Source organism: Argopecten irradians, chromosome 1 (assembly GCF_041381155.1).
Source record: "Argopecten irradians isolate NY chromosome 1, Ai_NY, whole genome shotgun sequence".
NCBI classification, from domain to species: Eukaryota; Metazoa; Mollusca; class Bivalvia; order Pectinida; family Pectinidae; genus Argopecten; species Argopecten irradians.
This window is the reverse complement of record NC_091134.1, coordinates 26,822,814-26,843,085: the sequence shown is the minus strand read 5'-3', so window position 1 is coordinate 26,843,085 and position 20,272 is coordinate 26,822,814. Positions and strand designations below refer to the sequence as shown.

At 34.0% G+C, this 20,272-nt stretch overlaps 1 protein-coding gene across 1 annotated transcript; it reads right to left on the bottom strand.

Moving 5' to 3' along the window:
• Positions 1-837: 837 nt before the first annotated feature.
• LOC138322475 (scavenger receptor class F member 1-like) lies at positions 838-19,529 on the bottom strand. The gene is made up of 10 exons (XM_069266505.1): positions 17,981-19,529; positions 10,009-10,218; positions 8,310-8,555; positions 7,058-7,156; positions 4,522-4,617; positions 2,708-2,803; positions 1,920-2,015; positions 1,690-1,782; positions 1,191-1,286; positions 838-971 (listed from the first exon to the last, which is right to left on the bottom strand). Exons 1-10 carry the CDS (start codon positions 18,060-18,062, stop codon positions 853-855), a joined length of 1,233 nt encoding a protein of 410 aa, XP_069122606.1. The 5' UTR covers positions 18,063-19,529; the 3' UTR covers positions 838-852.
• Between the last annotated feature and the right edge of the window lie 743 nt (positions 19,530-20,272).

Genomic DNA, 20,272 nt, shown 5'->3' with positions numbered 1-20,272 from the left:
CATCTTCATTGTTACAGATGATGTCAGTGACTAAAGACATCCACACATGTACCTACCCTGGGTTAGACAGTGACCATCTTCCTTGGTACAGATGTTGTCAGTAACTATAGACATCCAAAAATAATCTACCCTGGGTTAGACATTGTCCATCTTCCTTGGTACAGATGTTGTCAGTAACTATAGACATCCACACATGTGCCTACCCTGGGTTAGACAGTGACCATCCTCCTTGTTACAGATGTTTTCAGTAATTATAGACATCCACACATATACCTACCCTGGGTTAGACAGCGTCCATCTAAATTGTTACATATGTTGTCAGTAACTATAGACATCCACACTCGTTCCTACCCTGGGTTAAGCATTGTCCATCTTCCTGGTTACAGATGTTGTCAGTAACTATAGACATACACACATGTAATTACCCTGGGTTAAACCTTTTCCATCTTCCTGGTTACAGATGTTGTCAGTAGCTATAGACATCCACACTCGTTCCTACCCTGGGTTAAACATTGTCCATCTTCCTGGTTACAGATGTTTCCAGTAACTATAAACATCCACACATGTACCTACCCTGGGTTAGACAATGTCCATCTTCCTTGTTACAGATGTTGTCAGTAACTATATATATCCACACATGTAACTACCCTGGGTTTGACAATGTCCATCTTCTTTGTTACAGATGTTGTCAGTAACTATAGACATCCACACATGTACCTACCCTGAGTTAGGCAGTGTCCATTTTCCTTAGTTTAGATGTTGTCAGAAACTATAGACATCAACACATATACCTACCCTGGGTTAGACAGCGTCCATCTTCCTTGGTACAGATGTTGTCAGTAACTATAGACATCAACACATGTACATACCCTGGGTTAGACATTGTCCATCCTCCTTGTTACAGATATTATCAGGACAAGAGACCGGACAATCAGCCCCACACACCACTCCGTACTTGCCGGGATAGCAATCTACAAAAAAATACCATCTTTGCATGTTGACTTATAATATGTGAATTATATCGATTGCAATTTCAGCTTGTATTGTATTGAAACTATATAACTGTTTCAATCGTTTATCATATTGCAGAAACCTATATTTAATTCAGCTTTGGTAACTCAGTGTATATATCGTCTTGGTTACCGGGAATGTGCTAACTAAGATATCTTTTTTCTATGAATACTAATTACCTAAGCACTGGCCTGTCTGTTGACCACACACAAAGTCTTTACAGGTCACGGGACACGTGGAGGTACATGCTACACCATATCTCCCAGTTGCACACCCTACAGAGATCAGGTAACATACATGTATATCAGATTAAACATGTTTAGGATGAAATAATTTGTGTTTCATCCAACATCAACGTATTACCGTACGACGTTACGTGCGTTTTCCTTTGTAATAGTACAAGTACATGAAGTCTTGTCGAAAAAAAATGTATAAATGCATCACGTGAAAAAAAATTACATATTTGGAATGGATGGTGTATTTTTCTATTATTGGTTTAATTTCAAAAGCTGGTAATGTGTAAAACAAGTAAACATGTTAGAGGAGTAATTAAAAAAGTAGCATAAAATGGTGATGTGATTTAATCTGCATTGTAAAACGGAGTCAATGAAGATAATTCAAATGCTATTGTTATCAACGAAATCGAAAACAAGCTCATGAAAAAATTATTCATCTTACCAATACATGAAGCGTTGTCTCTTGTACATCCATCCCGACAGTAACCAGGACAATCCTGATCACAGCTAGAGCCATATTTCCCAATGGAACATTCTAAAGAGGAGGAAAAAAAACCGTTGAATATCCAAATAAGTATTTATAGATGAATATCAATTCCTATTTTCAATGTTCGAGTAGAAGTGTTTCTATTTAGAGTACGAAACTAAAGGAGATGGTATTATTATACATACCAGTACAATTCCCAGAGTCTTTGACACAGAGCCGGTCCTTACAGTTTACAGAACAGTCCTGTTCACATATATTGCCGAACTTTCCCGTAACGCATTCTGAAAAATAAACATCGGTAATATCTACGTCATAAGGTTTGCGTGTCAATGAAAAGCATTGAAACTTTTTGCACTCGTTTGACGCGAACTTTCATTCGGATAAATATTTCCTCTACAATATTTACACTGTAGAATATATTTATTCGTGTGTGCATATCGCCTACACGATGATATTAATTAGTTAACTAGTATCCTATAAAGAATATGATTTAACAAATGCATGTCTCTTAGCTAGCGTCATTAACAGTAAGAGAATATAAACAGTTACGAATGGACTCATTAAAAGTAACGTAAATATACAACTCTTTATCATTTACCAAAACTGTTACACAAAAGGAACATAATCTATAACACGAATAATATAAAACGTCTCCTCTCCTAAGCTGTTGATAACGTAGCTTTTTGAAAATAAAAACGATTTGCATTTTTTAATCTTCCAGTCCGTAGTTGGCTACGTAAACTTTGTAATTACCGGTAAATTCCGGATATATATCTATTGGATACCCTACCTATACAGTGTCCATTTGTCTTGGTGCATTCTTAAAACATAAACAAAATCTAGACAAATTTCCGGCGACACATTCTTAAAAGCTAAAGTTTTAAAATTAACAAGAACGGGCTTAATGGTGATTTAAAGAAATAGCAGATTTTATTGGACAATAGCATTATTATATCCGTTATTTGTTACTTACCAGAACAGTATCCGGTGTTTCTGTCACATATCGGATCTTTACAGTTACCAGAACAGTCCATGTCACATGTAGCTCCATACTTTCCGTCAACACAATCTGTAGAGAAACCCATGTTCATATCTATGTATTATCGAAACATAAACACTTTTGTTGAGTTGAACACTATAATGGTTTATTTTAAGAATTTTGCCGCGCATGTAATAAATGATTTCAAGAGATGTATACAAACAACATGTAACTCGCTGTCTTAATTATTTTAGTGTGGATGACATTAGGATTAGAAAATAATATAAAATAAAATCATACATGATCATATGATATCGATGGCGTATATATATTAAGGTTTTGCTTGATAAATCTCTCCTCTTTGAAATACATATTTTTCCTATTTCCACAATATAATACTTTTCTTTAAAGATTTTAACATTTGAATATATTACAGTACTTTGAATAATTTGTCATATAGATTATTGATATAAGCCCTACTAGGCGAATTCACACGGTTTGCAAACAATTCGGTTTTCATACATCGATGTAATTTAAAAACGAAAAGTGACATCAATCGTTAGATGAATACTTTTATCATATATCATGAAAGTACGACAACTGTTTAAACTACAAGGAGTTTTGAGTCATGAAGATAATAATGGACGTAAATCGATATTGACAAGACGACGTTATTTATGCTCTTGTGTTATATTATAGATCTAGCTTTTCCCTGAAACAAAGGTCATCGACACCAACCAAGACAATGCCTTATGTCATTACTACAAAGTCCATCTTTACAATATGTGGAGCAGGGGTCCTCACACACGTCGACATAACGTCAAGGACCACAATATGAAAAGTATATGGAACCTAAGTTTGCATTAAATCGAATCAAGTATATGAATTTAGTACACCAAAAGATAAAATATATAATTACAGGGGTTAGTAAGTCTGAATGTCCATTGAAAGTTGCTTTTACATCGGTATTAAAACGGTTTTAATGACAGCTGAAGTTGAGAACTGCCAGCAAATGCGCCTTGAATAAAGAAATATATATCAAGTGCTTGTGGTAATCCTTATATTTTAACCGAATTTATTTTCCATCTTACAAGCAGGAAAGTTAACACAACCCATCCAAACATCACCTCATTTCCTACACTGTTACATTCAACATCGTAAACTTGTAGTACGGTAGTCTTTTGCACTACACATAGTGTATACCTGTATATAGTTTATACAAGATTGAGCCAAGGATAGAATTTAACCGGGCCGCTGATTGGTCGGCTAATTATGAATTTCAAAAGTAAAAATGTTTTCTTGCAGGTAATTATTCCGAAATAACTATGATATAAATTTGGAAATTCAAATTGAAATTTAGGTTCAAAATATCAATTTTGATAATGAATATTAGAATTTCTGGATTTTTTTTAGTGCAAAATGCACCTGATTTCAACATAGCTACCCTGGTTTGAGTTTGAGCTAAAAGATCCAAACTTTTTTTATCTAGTGTTATATGAGAACCTAGACTTTAATTATAGAACACAATTGCTAAAAAAATATTCCTTTGTTTTAATAATACATTACAAAATTGTTAAAATAGATTTAAAAGAAAGCAACAGGACAACAAAAGAGAAATATTTCGGAAAAGTAAGCATTAACTGATTATTATCGTTACTAGAGTTCTTAAACTTTTGAAGACAGAAAAGAGAATGGGACAGGGTGACAAGTACGATGTTACAGAATCAAAATTAGAAAGGAGCAGGTATGGAAATAACACTAGAATATCCCAATGACAGTATTTGCTAAGATATATCAATGATACAAACCTAAACAAAACCCGCTGTATCTATCACATAAGCTATCTTTACAATCTGATGAGCAGGTGTTTTCACAAACTATTCCATATGTGGTAGGAGTACAATCTAGAAACAAGATGAAAACATCTTAATTAATTTACATTAATGACAAAATACCATACTTCAGTGAATTAAAGATCTGCTCTACTGACAAGCTTAAATTATCCTAATTTTACTAACATTTTTTTCTATGACAAATTTGTGAAAATAAAAGTTCATACCAAAGTTGAAATTGGAGAAAGTTATTAAGTGGTTGGGTTGATTTTGAGTTAGAGTTTTTGTAAATCAACGGTTTTTTCGCAAATAGTGGTTTTACCAGAATTTCACTGTTCGACCAATGCATACGACAAAGTAAAGCAGTATTTTCCATTTTGGTTGTGTAACACAATCGGTGTTGTCTTTAAGAAAATAACAATAACACACCGTCAACCGATCCATTTTTGTCATATAAGCAGTATTACATTACCCCATACCCCACTTAATTTTGATGATGAAAATACCTTGATTTTTTTTTCTTTTTTTTTTCTGTTTTGTTTTATTTTTGAAGGTGAAATTTCACAAATTTTATAAAAATCGTGCATTTAAAAATCTTTAAACTATCAAGTCTAGTTTTTGCCATGTCACATTTTCTATATGGCAAATTGCTGCAGAGAAAAGCAATAACGTTTCTAAAATCAAGAAAATCAGAGAAGATTCGTAAAGCTAGCTATTGTCAAATGTTAACCATTACAGACAGTATTTGCTATTTGCTAACATAACGATTACGAAAATTGGTTACAAAGTTTTTATATATATATAACAATCAAATACTAGTGTTAAAAGGTATCGTTAACAGACGTACTGAAATAAATGCATTTGCGCAATCTAAGCAATGGTGTTTGATTTGAATTTGTATTAAAGGAAACAGATTTGTCAAGAGGAGATGTAAGTTAAGGTTATAGTTTTGGAATTTTTATTTAGAAATACGTATTTATTTATACATTTTTGTAAGTTGCAATGGTTTCATAAACGTTAAAATTTTTAGTATATAAGTATTCTTAAGAGTCTAAACTATTAAGATTCCATCCCACCAAGCGAAGAAAGTGTTTTATAATATTATTAAAGTTTGGCCACTTTTATGTTGTAGTATTTTCTGAAATGTTTCCATATACATATTGGAAGACGAAATTTAATAAGTAATCTAGTATTCAAATCGTATAATTTTCGTTCGAAAAAATTGCAAAAAATGTCATTTCCCAAAATATCATTTCTACCAGGATCCGATTTCCCGCAACGAATAGAAATACTTAAGTCAAATTGTGAAATCACTTCATTATTATGTAATTTTTGAAAACGTAGTAGGCTGTTTCGAAAAAAGTGTGACTCCAAATAAACACTACACGCAGCTGACAACATTAGAGTGAGACCAGCTTTAGGGACCACCTCAGTATAAATTAAGGTCATTGTCAAAGGGATCGAAATAATTATTTACAATACAATATAATTTGACATGTGTTTAAAAAAAAACGCTTGACTTTAAAGACCACTTTTCCCCTCTGCCTCGAGTGGTCACTACAGACATGCTGGGGTGTACTGTTACTCTCATTGTGTTGATAATTTATTCTAGGAAACATTACAAAACATATCTAAGATCCCTTTTACTGATATATCAAGACCCAAAGTTACAGGTAAGGATTTTCCGATTTTGGCATTGATCAAATAACGCTGCAATGGTATTGACATCTAAAAATAGAAAGAAATAAAATGACTTCTCATCCTTGTATACAACAAGGCTATGTCCAATAAATCAATCTTGAAATATGATACTTCGTTTGTTTTGTGATTTCAATGTCGATGTAGAAGAACACTTCTTAAATTGAAATGTGATTTTCTACAACCATTGCATTAAACCACACATCATGATTCATATGTACACAATAAAGGATTGTAACAATTATTGATTCATCTTTTTTTAATTTTATAAAACAATATTTACAATTTGCACTGACATGGACTCAATAACCATGCTTTCTAGTATTATCATTATCAGTGTATAATGGTAGTACAAAAACGAGGCCATTCTATTGTTACGAGAATAGTCGATGGCGTAGCAACTCGGGGTCATGACCCCGCTTTTGGTGGTAACATATAAATGACTCGATTCCAATCAGCTATTCAATCGAATTCGTTGACGATAACGGGAGAGAAAAAAATATGGGTATTTTAAAAAAAAATATGCAACTGCTGCGAGGACAAATAATATTTACGTGAAAAACTGTAAATATAAGGAATAGATTATTATTTTGTTGAGGTTACGAGGGTATTATGATAGTGGAGCCCTTGCAAATTTTATGTAATCCGGCTTCGCCGGGGTTACATAATTTACACGCGCTCCATTATAACTATACCCTCATAACCTCAACAAAACAAAAATCTATTCTTTAAATGAGTGGGTAACAGAGATTGAAATCCCATGTATGTATTCAATCACCTTTGAAGTAAGTATAACTATACAAGTGTTACTTACAAAGACATGAGCCTGTTTTCGGATTACAGTTCCCTCCGTAACAGGTCGCCGGACATACTTGACTACAGTCACCGTTACCGTACCTCCCTACTGGACAGCCTAGTGATGGAACACGTATAAACGTTATTCATAAATACTTTACATTTTTAGCAAACTTTTAAAAACGACCATTTCTACTTGACTCCTTGTCTTAATCGAAAATAGTGAAGTGAAAGCCAGATGAAATCATATTTAATTGAATACTCTTAATTTTCGTTTAATTTTTTGTCGCGACGTTTGAGGCGACAAAAGTGCTAAGGAAATCTAACATTCAACGTAGTGTAAATTTGTCAAATAAAACACTACATCCATCCAGTACCCCATAAGATCAATGTAAAAAATGCCTAATCTTCACCATAAGCAGTCAATATTTCGTGTAACCGCAATTTTCGTTAGACACTGTAGACACAATCCATTTTGATGCCCTAAACTCTCTACAGTTTATCCTGGGGAATATTCGCACATTGTGTAGTAACAATAACATATTCGGATTCTGACAAGGAGAAATAACTTTAATTATTTTGTCCTCGCCTATTATATCCCATATCTGTTCGATGCGGTTCTTTACGGTTGTAAAAGGAGTCACATCAGTCGATTTTTATTCAGATAATCTTGCACAATCCGAGTACGATGTGGTCGGGTATTGTCATCCACACAGACAAGACATGTGGCTATAACATTGCTGTCAAAATTACGCACACATAGCGACTTTTGTTGTGCGATTTTTTCTGCTTTCTTTTCTGAAATATGGCACTCACTAACAGAACCGGAATTCCGATTTGTTTGTTTTCATATCTTAATTATGTAGCTCTCATGCGTATCCCTTATCAATTGTCATTTTCATTTGTCCCTACTTGGATTTCATAATACATCTTCTGGTTTGCACGACTGTAAGTCAATGTTCTTTACAGTTCAATACACAAAAGTTTCAAGCTAAAATTTATTTATTATATACTAGTAATGTCACGTTATGTATTAGTGACGTCACGTTATGTATGTCAACTAAAGCCAGATTAACATAACTTCCACTAATGGTTAGTCTGTGTAGTCATAGTAACAGTGTACCACCAATGCATTTTTGCATATATTAATGCACATTTCAATGGTGGAGTATTATATCTAAAACCGAACTTCACACATGACAGGTAGTATTAATTATGATAATGAAATAAATACATCACTACTTTCTATGAAGATATATGATAACACTCACCATATACTAATACCTCACAAAGTTCCAATACTGCGTAATCACTATACCAGCTGTACCGTTTTAGGTTGCTCCTATAGTTGTACACGGTCACGTAGCGACCTACATACGGGCACTGGTGTATCACATTCAACTGTACAGCTGCCAGAATACTACTGGTGTCCTCGTAACACAGTACGCCATCCTGAGGGGAATTGGTGGTGTTGGACACGTACAGTTGATAGCCAGCAAATCTTTCCTGGTAATTGTCTTATGGAAACCGTCTAAAACACAAAACAAATATCACACACTGCGAATAAATCATCAATATGCACAAATACTAAGTGTTTCACGAAAATAGTTCCTAAAATAAAAAGAGGAGTCGAGTATTTTCTTACCCAATAATGCAGTCATTAATGCACATTTTTAATATTGTCTAAACGCTGCATTCGTTAGAATTTTTGCGACGTTTGTCTCAACATTAAAACATCACCGTTTGTAATCTGAACGATTATGATGGATGCTGACGGGCACAAATGAAGCTCAAGTCTCTCGATTTCAATTACCTCCTGAGTCCCCTTAAATTGTACACGTGCTCAGATATTACATACATTTGTAACGATGCAGTTCTTTTCGTTCTGTTCGTTCCGCGTAAGTCGTTGACTTGAAATTTGTAAACCTTGATTTTGCCAGTCATGTGATCAAGGGAATGCAGGTTGATATGTATACAGTTTCCATCCGACTTTCGAATCGGTAAGGTTTTCAAACTCAGTTTATTTATTAATTCCTTTCCCTAATTTGCTGTTATCGTGTAGTATAGATATACTACTATTAGTACATTAACATTACTACTTCATTATTATACATCAAGCGCCAACCTACATATACGTACTAATTATAAGTTTATTTGAGAGAGCAAGAGAGAGATAGAAGAAATGTCTATTAGTAATAAATATGTAAGTTATGTATTCTAGAAAGAGAGTAGTGCGAGTTGTTTGTGTATTCATGTAGTGGTGATTGTTTGTCTTTATTTGCTTGTAGAATGACTGATCCAATGGCCCCAACATTGGTAGTTTCTATAGAATGGTCTGTGCAAAAAATAAAATAACGGAAAGATCGAGATCTAAAACTTTCTTTCAAACGCATACCTCTATATTCATATCTGTCGGAGCGGCTTTACACCCTTGTATTATATTAAAAAGGCTTATTTATGTAAAACTATTAAAGCATTTGGAAATCAACCATCCATATATTACATGTCTATTCGACCCACACCGGAATTACCAGAATTTGCACTTTATATACGTTTTTAGACTTTGCCTCTTAAAGGCCGCTGATTCAGGAGATGTGTGTAAGAACGTTGTTATATTGTTGATATTTGTGAGGTTTGAGTGTGGTGTAGATAACATGTATATATAGTTTGTATTGGTTTATATTATCATGATAACTGTTTCATAACCTTCTGAATGCCAAAGTTGACTGGCACATGTATGCCGTCACAAGTCCATCAAACAATTCATATAATATTAACAATATATCAAATACCTATACAAGGATACATGTGTTAGGTATCCAAATGATTCAATGTAAAAATACCTTATCGTCAAAAAATGCAATGTTATAGCCATAAACCATCAAGATAAACAATGTGTCTAACGCATAGAACAATCGACCTCCATACAACTCAACTCCCTTTCAAATCAAAGCATTTTTATATCCTTACCTCTGTATATTATCTGGATACTGTCGATAGTACTGATTTGTCCGAGATCGACACGCCACCAAACCGTCTTAGGACCATTACTTGCTGTGTATGTACAACAATTAGACCCTATATCTGTCGTCTGACATCCGTCCACGGCGGCACCCGCCAGCCACAAATTAGGAAGTCCGTTACTACTCTGTGTAGCTGTCCTAGCCAAAGCGATGTTTCCTGTATTGTACAATTGTTGATGCGTCTTAATTCGTGTTCTGTTCAAATATTTATGTGTCAATGATCATTCAACCATACTTTTGACTCCAAGTCTGCTATTTGAAGGTTTGATTAGAAATCATTGTCATTATGCAAGTACAAATACGTCACAAAACAAAATATTTCCGTCTCAGTTGTCCAGAAACATTGAAAATACTACTAAGGTTTGTAAGGACAAAGATATTAGTATCGATACAAAATGCCATGAATTTTATTATACTACTTCGTGTTGGTCAAAAATGAGCCAGACTGCAATGTTAGATTTGATAGGAAATCATACGTATTACAACAGGTGTACATTAGAAACTGTTAAAAAACCAAATAAAACAGTCTACGTAGCCCCAAACAATGTGATTGAAAACATTGTCATAAATGGAAATGAGTATTGTCGCAAAACTAAATATTTCCGCCTAAGCTGTCCAGATACACTGAAGTTTTTTGTAAGGCCACAATATATTTCTGTTGATACAAAAATATTTTAGAACGAAATGTCTCCCGCAAGCCATGCATTATTATTATGGTTACTACTTCATGCTGTATCAGTAATGAACAAGGCTTCAATGTTAGGCGTGATGTCATTAGCATTACAACAGGTATACATTACATATTTTTACAAAACGACATATACATGGTATCTTGCATGAGTGTTCATTTCATATGAGATTTTATGAAACGTGTCTTAGAAGTTTTTTATTTTTTGAGAGCCTTAATCATGCATAACGTAGGTTCAATGTCTGCAGTTATAAGGTTTGAGTGTCATCAGGAATGAAAAAACAAAATTCACAAAACAAACCATTTCAGTCCAGAAACACTACTAAAATTATTGTTGTTCATTAGGGCACCAATTATTAATATCGATACAGAATTTAAGGCTTTAAAACGAAATGCGTCTCACATAGCAATTAAATTGGCTTAAAAATTTGCTTCACAATTAAAAAAGAAAATATGACGTCACCGTTTGTTACGTTGCTTCTGATTTGCTGAGATAACGGCGTAATGATTTCAAAGAAAAAAAATAATGAATTTGGAAGATATTAACCTTTGTTTAAAAGGGTTAAGACCCTGTTTTAACCAGTGATGTTTTGTATGTTAATATATCACTTGTTAGGGGTACTTGAACATAACTTAGTTGATATAAAGTATCTATGCATCTGTCATAACAGATGTTGTTGCAAAAGTACAATGTACATTTGAGTTTTGCAAGTCCACGGAGCTCAGTATTGCTGCCGCCAAGTAGCCATTATGTTTATTAGTGTTTATAGCATGTAGTAGGGACGCTGGTAATAACAAAACGTATTGAACACAATACACATAAACACCCGTTTGAATATCGTTTCGACTTCCAACTCTCTGCAGGTTAAACGATATTACAATTAATTACATGCATCAAATGAAACATTTTTTCTGCTGTTAAAAATATGTTGGCAATGTTATATACAAATCAAATAAACATGAAGAATAATAAACACTTAATTTTAAATTTATAGCTCCAATATAATTCACACGGTAACATTACATTTGTATTCGTGGTCTGACTAGTTCATGATCACATTCATGTTTTAGCAGGAAATAACATTATTACTGTGTTTATTATCACCTACCTTCTGATTGGACCGAGGAGGTAAATATGAAAATGATCAGAAAAATACCATAATGATTTTGTATGTATCTGCACCTCGTCATTATGCAACTTAGCTCAATGCTACTAAAAAGTAAATAAATGGTCTGAATAGGACATAATGCTATGAATGGATAATGTCTTTATGGTAATAAATACTCGTATTGACTATACTGTGTATATAATGTACGCTTGAAAACACAAACTCTTATTTGAATTCTGGATATCACACATAGGCATAAGACATCGTTGGATCCCAATGTAATAAATTGTAAACCAATACGTATGTAATTGTTATATATCTCAGAAGTACCCGTATATAACATAATGACCACTTTATATATTTTATATAGAATTTGTATTTAAAACAAAATGACCAACTGGTTGTTGTAGCATGTCATGTTTATCTTAATCGTTACCATATACTAATGACAACGTAGTGAAAATCCATCTGGATTATTGACAGATTTACATCGATGGCAATCCTATAAATGTGTGTTGTGTAAAACACAGAACCGATCCATATCGGAAGGATGGCTTTACTACATTTAAATGAATGAAATTAAGGATTAAAGTCTCTTTCTGGTGGTTCTATCGAAGGATAAAGTTGAGTAGGGTATCGATATTTGGAATGGACCACGAAGCGGTCCATGAAACAAATATCGATACCCTACTCAACTTTATCCTTCAATAGAACCACCAGAAAGAGACTTTAATCCTTATATTTACAGTCTTAACTATTATTTTCATAGCTCAAAATTTACCCTTAATAGTGTTTGTGGCATTTATAAGATTAAAATTGAATTATATCGTTTGGTTCCGACAGGCATTTGGAACAGCCACTCGAAGTGGCGGAAATTCCCGCCAATTTATCAATGAACATACAAATAAAATGAGTTCCGTCTGATGAAGCATGTATCTGGGGTTTTCCCGGTATGGAACTATAAATCGTTTTATTTACCTGTTGTTAAAAACACCATGATGCAAAGCAGTTTGGTTTTAATCTTTTGCTTCGTATGATTACACACGCTTACACAATTCATAACGTGGCAGGATATTTAACGTAGTTGTGACGCTGCGTCCGATTCAAACCGCCTGTGTCAAGGAAGTGTGACAAACAGAGAGTTTCTTCAATTTTGTGATCACTTGAGTTCTACTTAATCAGTTCACGTTTGAAATTTCTTGAAAATACGGATGTTTACATAGTTCCATGTCATTATTTCCGGATTTTGGAGATTCAAATGTATCGGACGTCGTTTCGAGGAACATGTACAAACACAGGTAGGCCCACTACTGTAAACGTTTACCGCTCTCAAAATGTTAGCTTATATTTATATTGTTGTTTCAAACACTTCAATAAATATTAGAGATATCTATACCAAGTATTGTAAAGCTACAATTGTAGGATTCCGTTTCATTGATATTTCGAAACACCCAAACGTACATTGTAAGGCCTACTCTCGCCGATCCACAGTAGATAACGTACAGGACTTGTCTGTCCCCCAGGATGAACAAAAATGCATTGTCGTGCTAGGTCGTTTTGGTAAAACATATCCAACTCAAAGACTGATGATGTCCTTACATATCTTATCCATTCGCGTACAACCAAAGATGTTAAAAAATACAAATAGGATGTAGATCTAGGCTACATGTTGTAGCGAACAACACATACTCACCGACACACAACATGTAAACATTGCGACGTCATCGGAATGTGCAAAACTGTACATTGTATAACATTGTTAATTTATCATACGCACGGAAGCATTGCTCAAAGAGGTACGGTAGTAACATAAACAATGTAACTTTTCTACATTTGTATTTACACACGTACATGTATATTTGTTCAAACCTATTTTGATACATGTAAGCTTACATGTTCATCGAACGTACGTTCGGTACTGAAAACACCAAAAGTTTCTGATTTGGACCACCATAAATTCATCCGCGCGGCTCCAAATTGCGCATGACATACTCAATCTATCGAGAAATAAAGTTGAGTAGCCTTTGGTTGAAATCAACGGGGTTTATACTATCAATTCACCACTGACTGTAAATATTAGTTAATAACGTTATAATACGAGTGTTCCAAACATAGTGTACCATCTGGCCTTTATTTCGGATAAATCGTGTCCTTTGTACTCAAAACCGTCTCTTGCTGATAGAGTGAACAACACAGGTAAATCATTATGTTCATTACACTGTACGTAATATGACGGAAAGTAGAGCTGTAAATATGATTGAAATTAGGGCCTACATAAAAGGTAGGTCGCTAATCGGCGTAAAACTGATAGATATCCACTGTGAAGTGTGCGACATTTATGGGAAAGGCATAATGTCACCCAGGTCTATTTGTAGGTTAAAAGCTAAATTTAAGACTTGACAACAGCAGCGTAGATATGCTACTCATTCATGTCGTCCTGCCACAAGTAAAACAAAAAACAACATGAAAAAAATCAGTTATATGCTGGGGAAAATGATGCGCGATACACTGTGAGGCACTTACCACAATTGACGAATTTATCTTTAGCGTATTTTCAAGAATCATATAAAACTATATAAGAGAGACATTTGGAGCACCCCTCGTATATATAATATATTGCTTAGTGTCGAAATTATTCTATAAAGCATAGCAATGTGTCTTAAATCGACAACATCAATGAATTAAGTTGATTGTTAATACCAAACAAAGATTTTTTGATACACTTAAAGCTACTAAAGAAATTATCTAGTATTATAAAAACGTCAAGACTGCTTAATATGTACATTATACATGTATTGCCCTGGTGTGAGGGAGACATGCATATTTTTTCCCCGAATGCTTTATTATTCCTAATCTATAACTGTCCGTGTTTTTGTTACATAAGAATACATAAAACTGTATAGAATACTATATCACTGTACAGTGTAGGCTAAAATGAAGAAATGCAACATAGATATTCTTCAACAATTTATTTCTAACACTTTCAAATGTGATAACATGTTATCAACAGCTCCTAATCTATCACAGTTCATTTCTTTTTGTCTAATAATAATTGTTATGAAAACAACCCGAGAGGTCCGAGAGAGCTACTCGACAGGGGAAATTGAGGGAAGTGGGTTTCGAGAGGGATACTCAATATTTGTTTCCCGGACACGTGACGCTGTTAAACCAATCACCGATGATACTATTATATCGATGAGGAAATATAATACATATATGAAAGGGTAGCATTAGTAGTTTGCAATTGGTTAATTAACTAAAATTGAAACAGTTCATTCTAACAAAAAAGTTTTTTTTTCAGCTCACTTCATTTTACTTACATTTAATTCTCCTGGCGGTACATTTTCTACATTAATAGCTTGATGTTTTGATCGGTGAATATGCTTTGACTGCAACATTATAGGCACAATATACGTAACTTTTCAATAATTTTTGTAATCACACACATTTACAAGAAAATCACCACGTTCTTTTTGTATAAATTAATAATTAAAGCTAGATGAGATGTCACTGAGACCAACTGTGAAGTTTCGAAAAAAATATTTTAAAAAAAAATAAAAAAATAATTAATGTGGCCCACAAAAATACAAACCGAAACGATACGAAAAAGTCCATAGAAACTCATGATTCCCGGAAAATATCACGTGACCCGACCGCGCCTATATACGAAACGTTTCGGTATTGTCTGTTTCAAGATGGCAGGTATGTTTACAACACGACTTTTGACGTTCGATATTATAGGTTTATCTGCACGGAATAATGTCATAATAAACGTCATTCATCTTTATTCTAGGTCATTGGTACACTGTTTGATTATTGGATCTGTGTGTAATTACAAAACAACTGAAAAGTTACGTATATTGGACCTTTAACAGTTGCAACTATCATTCCTTTAAAAACACATTGATTGCTTTTTCGTGTGTAAAAGACAAACCCTTTAGCGTTTGGGTTTGAGTTGTTTTCATACTTTTTAATGTCATTGGTACTCTCCACTATTACACTGGGATTTGTTTAACTATTCCAAAGCTCCAGGTAAACTCATACTGCCTATTTAAACCTTTTGATCTATTCATGATACATTACATTGCTTCACTAAGAGAGTATGCATCGTGATTTGCATGAACCGTGTTGATTTTGAAAGATCCATGTACAGGAATTCACACTGAAACATCTATTCAGTTTAATTTTCATAGCATTTTCTGCAATATGGAGGATCATACATATGTAGCTAATTTGGAAATAAAATAGTTAAGGCTTCACATCGTGCTACAAGTAGAGATATTATTTCATGCCTGACAAAGGTATCGATGCTTATTTGGAAACATTCATAACCTTTGTACATATCAGGGCGTAGGAAGCAGAGGGGGCAGAAACATGTCTTTTTCGATGATGTGAAACTGGTATGTTCAGATTGAGCAGGGTTTTGCATAATGATATGATGACATTCACTTCACAATTATCATTTCTAAACGCAGGTAACTTTAAATCGAAAAATTAACATGTTAAGAACGCTGTAAAATTATTAAAATACAAAAAACTCAACTCAACTCGTACGATTTTCCATGGCGACCCCCGGACCCCCAAAACGCCAAAATACTCGCGCCTTCGGCGATCGCACGCCGCTTTAGCCAAATATAGGTTTGTGTGTTGAATTAGTCTCCTGTGTAAGGACATTTAATGTTATCTAATATTTATATTTTTTTTAAATAAAAAAATGATTTGAACTTAAAAACATCCTCAAAGACAAATCGAATATATCATGATTGAAGGAAGGGGTCTAACATAGTTAAAACGGGAAACTGAAAGTAGAATGGATATATATAACAATCTAATTAAAATTAGACTTGTAATTCCGCTCCACTACAATACTCTACGTTACGCTCCAATACAAGATCTAACGATACCCCGTTCGGGGTCACCTCAGCATGACCTCTGGCCTAGACTCGGAACATTTCAGGACGTACTCTTAGCTGTTTACACTTCCGAATGAATCAACCACACCGAAGATTCCGTAGGCTACACGCTGATTGGCTAACCATAGGGGTTATGCTGAGGTGACCCCGAACGGGGTATCGTTAGATCTTGTATTGGAGCGTAACGTAGAGTATTGTAGTGGAGCGGAATTACAAGTCTAATTTTAATTAGATTGGATATATAATTAAATAAATGCAAGATACATTATATATAATGGACACCGAAAAAAGCAATTTTCATCTCACTGAATAACTCGAATACGTTGGTTTGGTCCATTTCTGTTAAATATTTATAAATACGTTTTGCCGCTTTCTGTTTTTGCTTTTGAAAGTTGTCATCAGCATTATCATTCACACGTTTTGTTTCCATCTTTGAGTGCCGTCGTCGCGAAGCGTTACTTGACAACCATCTTGTTACTAATGACGTTAGGGGCAAAGAACGATAACTCTATCGTCCAAATCTAATAAGATTTCTACTAATCTAATCAACTATATCTTTGATATCACGTGACATCATTGTAACCAATATGAATACAAGATTCTTGTCTGAGGCGGGATAAATGAAAGTTCCTTCATCATTTTCTGGAATTCCTTTACAGATATGGATATAGTGGCCGTGCAAGAAATGATGCAAATTATTTTGGAATCAGGTGATACAAATAAATCTATGAGTACAAAAACATCAGGACAAGAACATGGGATTTGTTTGTCGCTATCATTTATTGTTCCAATTCTTCTTAGATTTAATGAATTTGAATTCCCTAAAGGAATATAGATATAATGTTTTCGGTATTTTTGTTTTAATCTATTTTATACGGGTAGCTGCTGAATGCGTACTTAGTTATGTTTACCTTTGATCTTATAATAATTACATTTTCTCGTTGAAAAGCAAACTAATTCAAGGGAATAGGTAACTATTTCATAGTAGTGTGTGATAATAGCAGACCTTTTCTCAACTATTCCTCAAGCTATAACAATAGACATCACTGCCATGTTTTAAATCTTTATATGTATATGCTATTGAATGGAACTTTGTCGCATGTGTTCAAACCGGGAAGTAAATCGCTCTTATTAGTATATGAATAATCAGTTGTTATTTGAAAGCCTGTTAACTGTTCTACATTGTCAATCATTGCTTTGATTACTTACCTTCAGATCTGACTGTAGCTACTATGAGACTCAAGATGAGGAAAACAACATTTTCCATCCGTATATGCCCACTCTTTACCATGTTTTAACGTAATATTGTTTAACAGCTACAAAGAAGTACATCACATTCAGTATATGTCAATACCCGTTCTCATTGGTTTCTAAGTCGTTATCCATTTAAACCTTAATATACAGTGCGCAATGAATAGCACACAGCCGTACACTGGGTATAATATAAACATACGTTCTGGTTTATATGAATATGTTTGTTAATTGTTAAGGGAACGACGCAGTGACATAAGCCCCTATCGCTCAACGGCTGACTTGTATCGAATTACTGTTTGTGAGGATTACATTGTTGTGCTAGTCAGCGCCACTCAGATATATCAGTACCAGCACTGGTGCAGTAGTCGAAGTGTCAAGTCTGTGAAAACAACGTTAACGTTGAAAAAAAATGTTGCAAATATATGGAATTTGTTATTCGAATATTTTCTAAAACTCTTAATATCGTCATTTTATTTATATAGGCCTAGCTAGGCGTTTGTTGAGCCGATGAACGTTAGAAACAAGGGGCCGTAATCGGCGGTAAATGAAATGCGCACGGATCAGCATTCAAACTGTATGTTTATGACATCAAAGGTTCAATTTTATACACATAATTGATTTGCAGAGAAAGGGTTGTTAATGACTAATACAGTGGTTATAACAGATCAATGTCATTTCTCCAACGGAAAGATTTAGATCTATATACTTTTATCTTACCGAATGCATAGAGCTACTACAATGTAGACCACACATATTGTAAATGTGGCGGGTGCATAGATCATTTTCAGACTAAAATATTTTACCGAATTATAATCTAGACAAGTTTTATAATCAGCACCAAATGTTTGTTTTGTTTTTCATACTCGTGGCAGTCGTTTGGTTAGGGCCCCTAGTGTTACATTAGTACCGATTCATTTATGTCATGTGTGTGATTACCATGTCTATTTATAGAACAACTATAATGCTCACAGTACTTCCATACGTGTCTGTCGCTGAGAGGTAACTACATCGTTCTCAGTTACGGAACCATGACAGTAAAATCTAATGATATTTTACTTGTAACAAACATATGTCCGATATTGGAGTGTGGATGGCTGAAAGTCTCTTTATGGTTTCAACATAAACGAACGTTTTACGATAACAAATTAAAACCAAAGAAGGAGTTCTAATTTTCAATCTTTTTATATAGAAAATCACCAAAGCCGACATCAATGAAATTCAGCCATACGGTGTAAGTATAATAAATAATAGTTTATATAGCGTTAAAAAATGTGTATTGGCTCAATAAATGGTGAGTAGTTGATGACTTTTGACCATTGTTTCTAAATTGACCAATTTTAATATTTACCTTAGAGTGAAATTGTAAAACATGTACATATATCATATAAGTAATAGTGTCACATTACGCCTTTCCGTTTAAACACAAAACAAAACAATCTGATAATATGCAGATGAAGGAGTACTAGACAAGCAGGAATAGATAGATGTATATAACCTATGTAAAGTGGAGCATACGTAATGCTTTATGACTAATTCGGTCACATAGTTTATACAGACGCAAACTGTAGATGCGCTACAATTTGCATTCACTGATTTCAGTGCAAACATTATTTAATATCTGTTTCACATTCCCCGGATCAAATGCATTTCCTTTTTCATCGAGAGGTATTAATCACTAGAGAAGAGCACTATATATATTATGATATACTCTCGAACATATTTAATGTTATAATTTATATTAATTAAAAGGAATAATTGAGTCCATCTAGTACATAAATGTCTGCTATGGTTTTCTCGTTAAGTTTCGGTAACAACCATTTCATATACGTGGGAAGGTTCAACGTCACGGTGGTCAATAGACGAATAGCCAGTGTCCGGACCGGAGTGATCTAGAAAAAAACCCAGAAAAATTAAATTACAGTTAATAAGCGATGAACTAGCAAACCCAAATTCTCTATTAAACATCGAAATTAGTTCTTAGAAGGCTAACTCAAAAGTCTACCAAATTGTTTGATGTTTGTCAGAGTCTTTTAATGCTACTTTGTTTTTTCGTTTTTTGTAACATTTGACTGAAGGTAGTTTTGGTGTACGTATTGATAGTGGTTGATAGTCTTAATGCCGTTCAGTTATCATACGATCCTAGCTTAATCACGAGGCGTCAGTTTGAAAGTTAATATCATTTTATCTGTTTACCTGTTCTTTTGTCTTGTGAGTTTCTTCCGTTTTCCCTGTTTCTGTAAGCAGAAA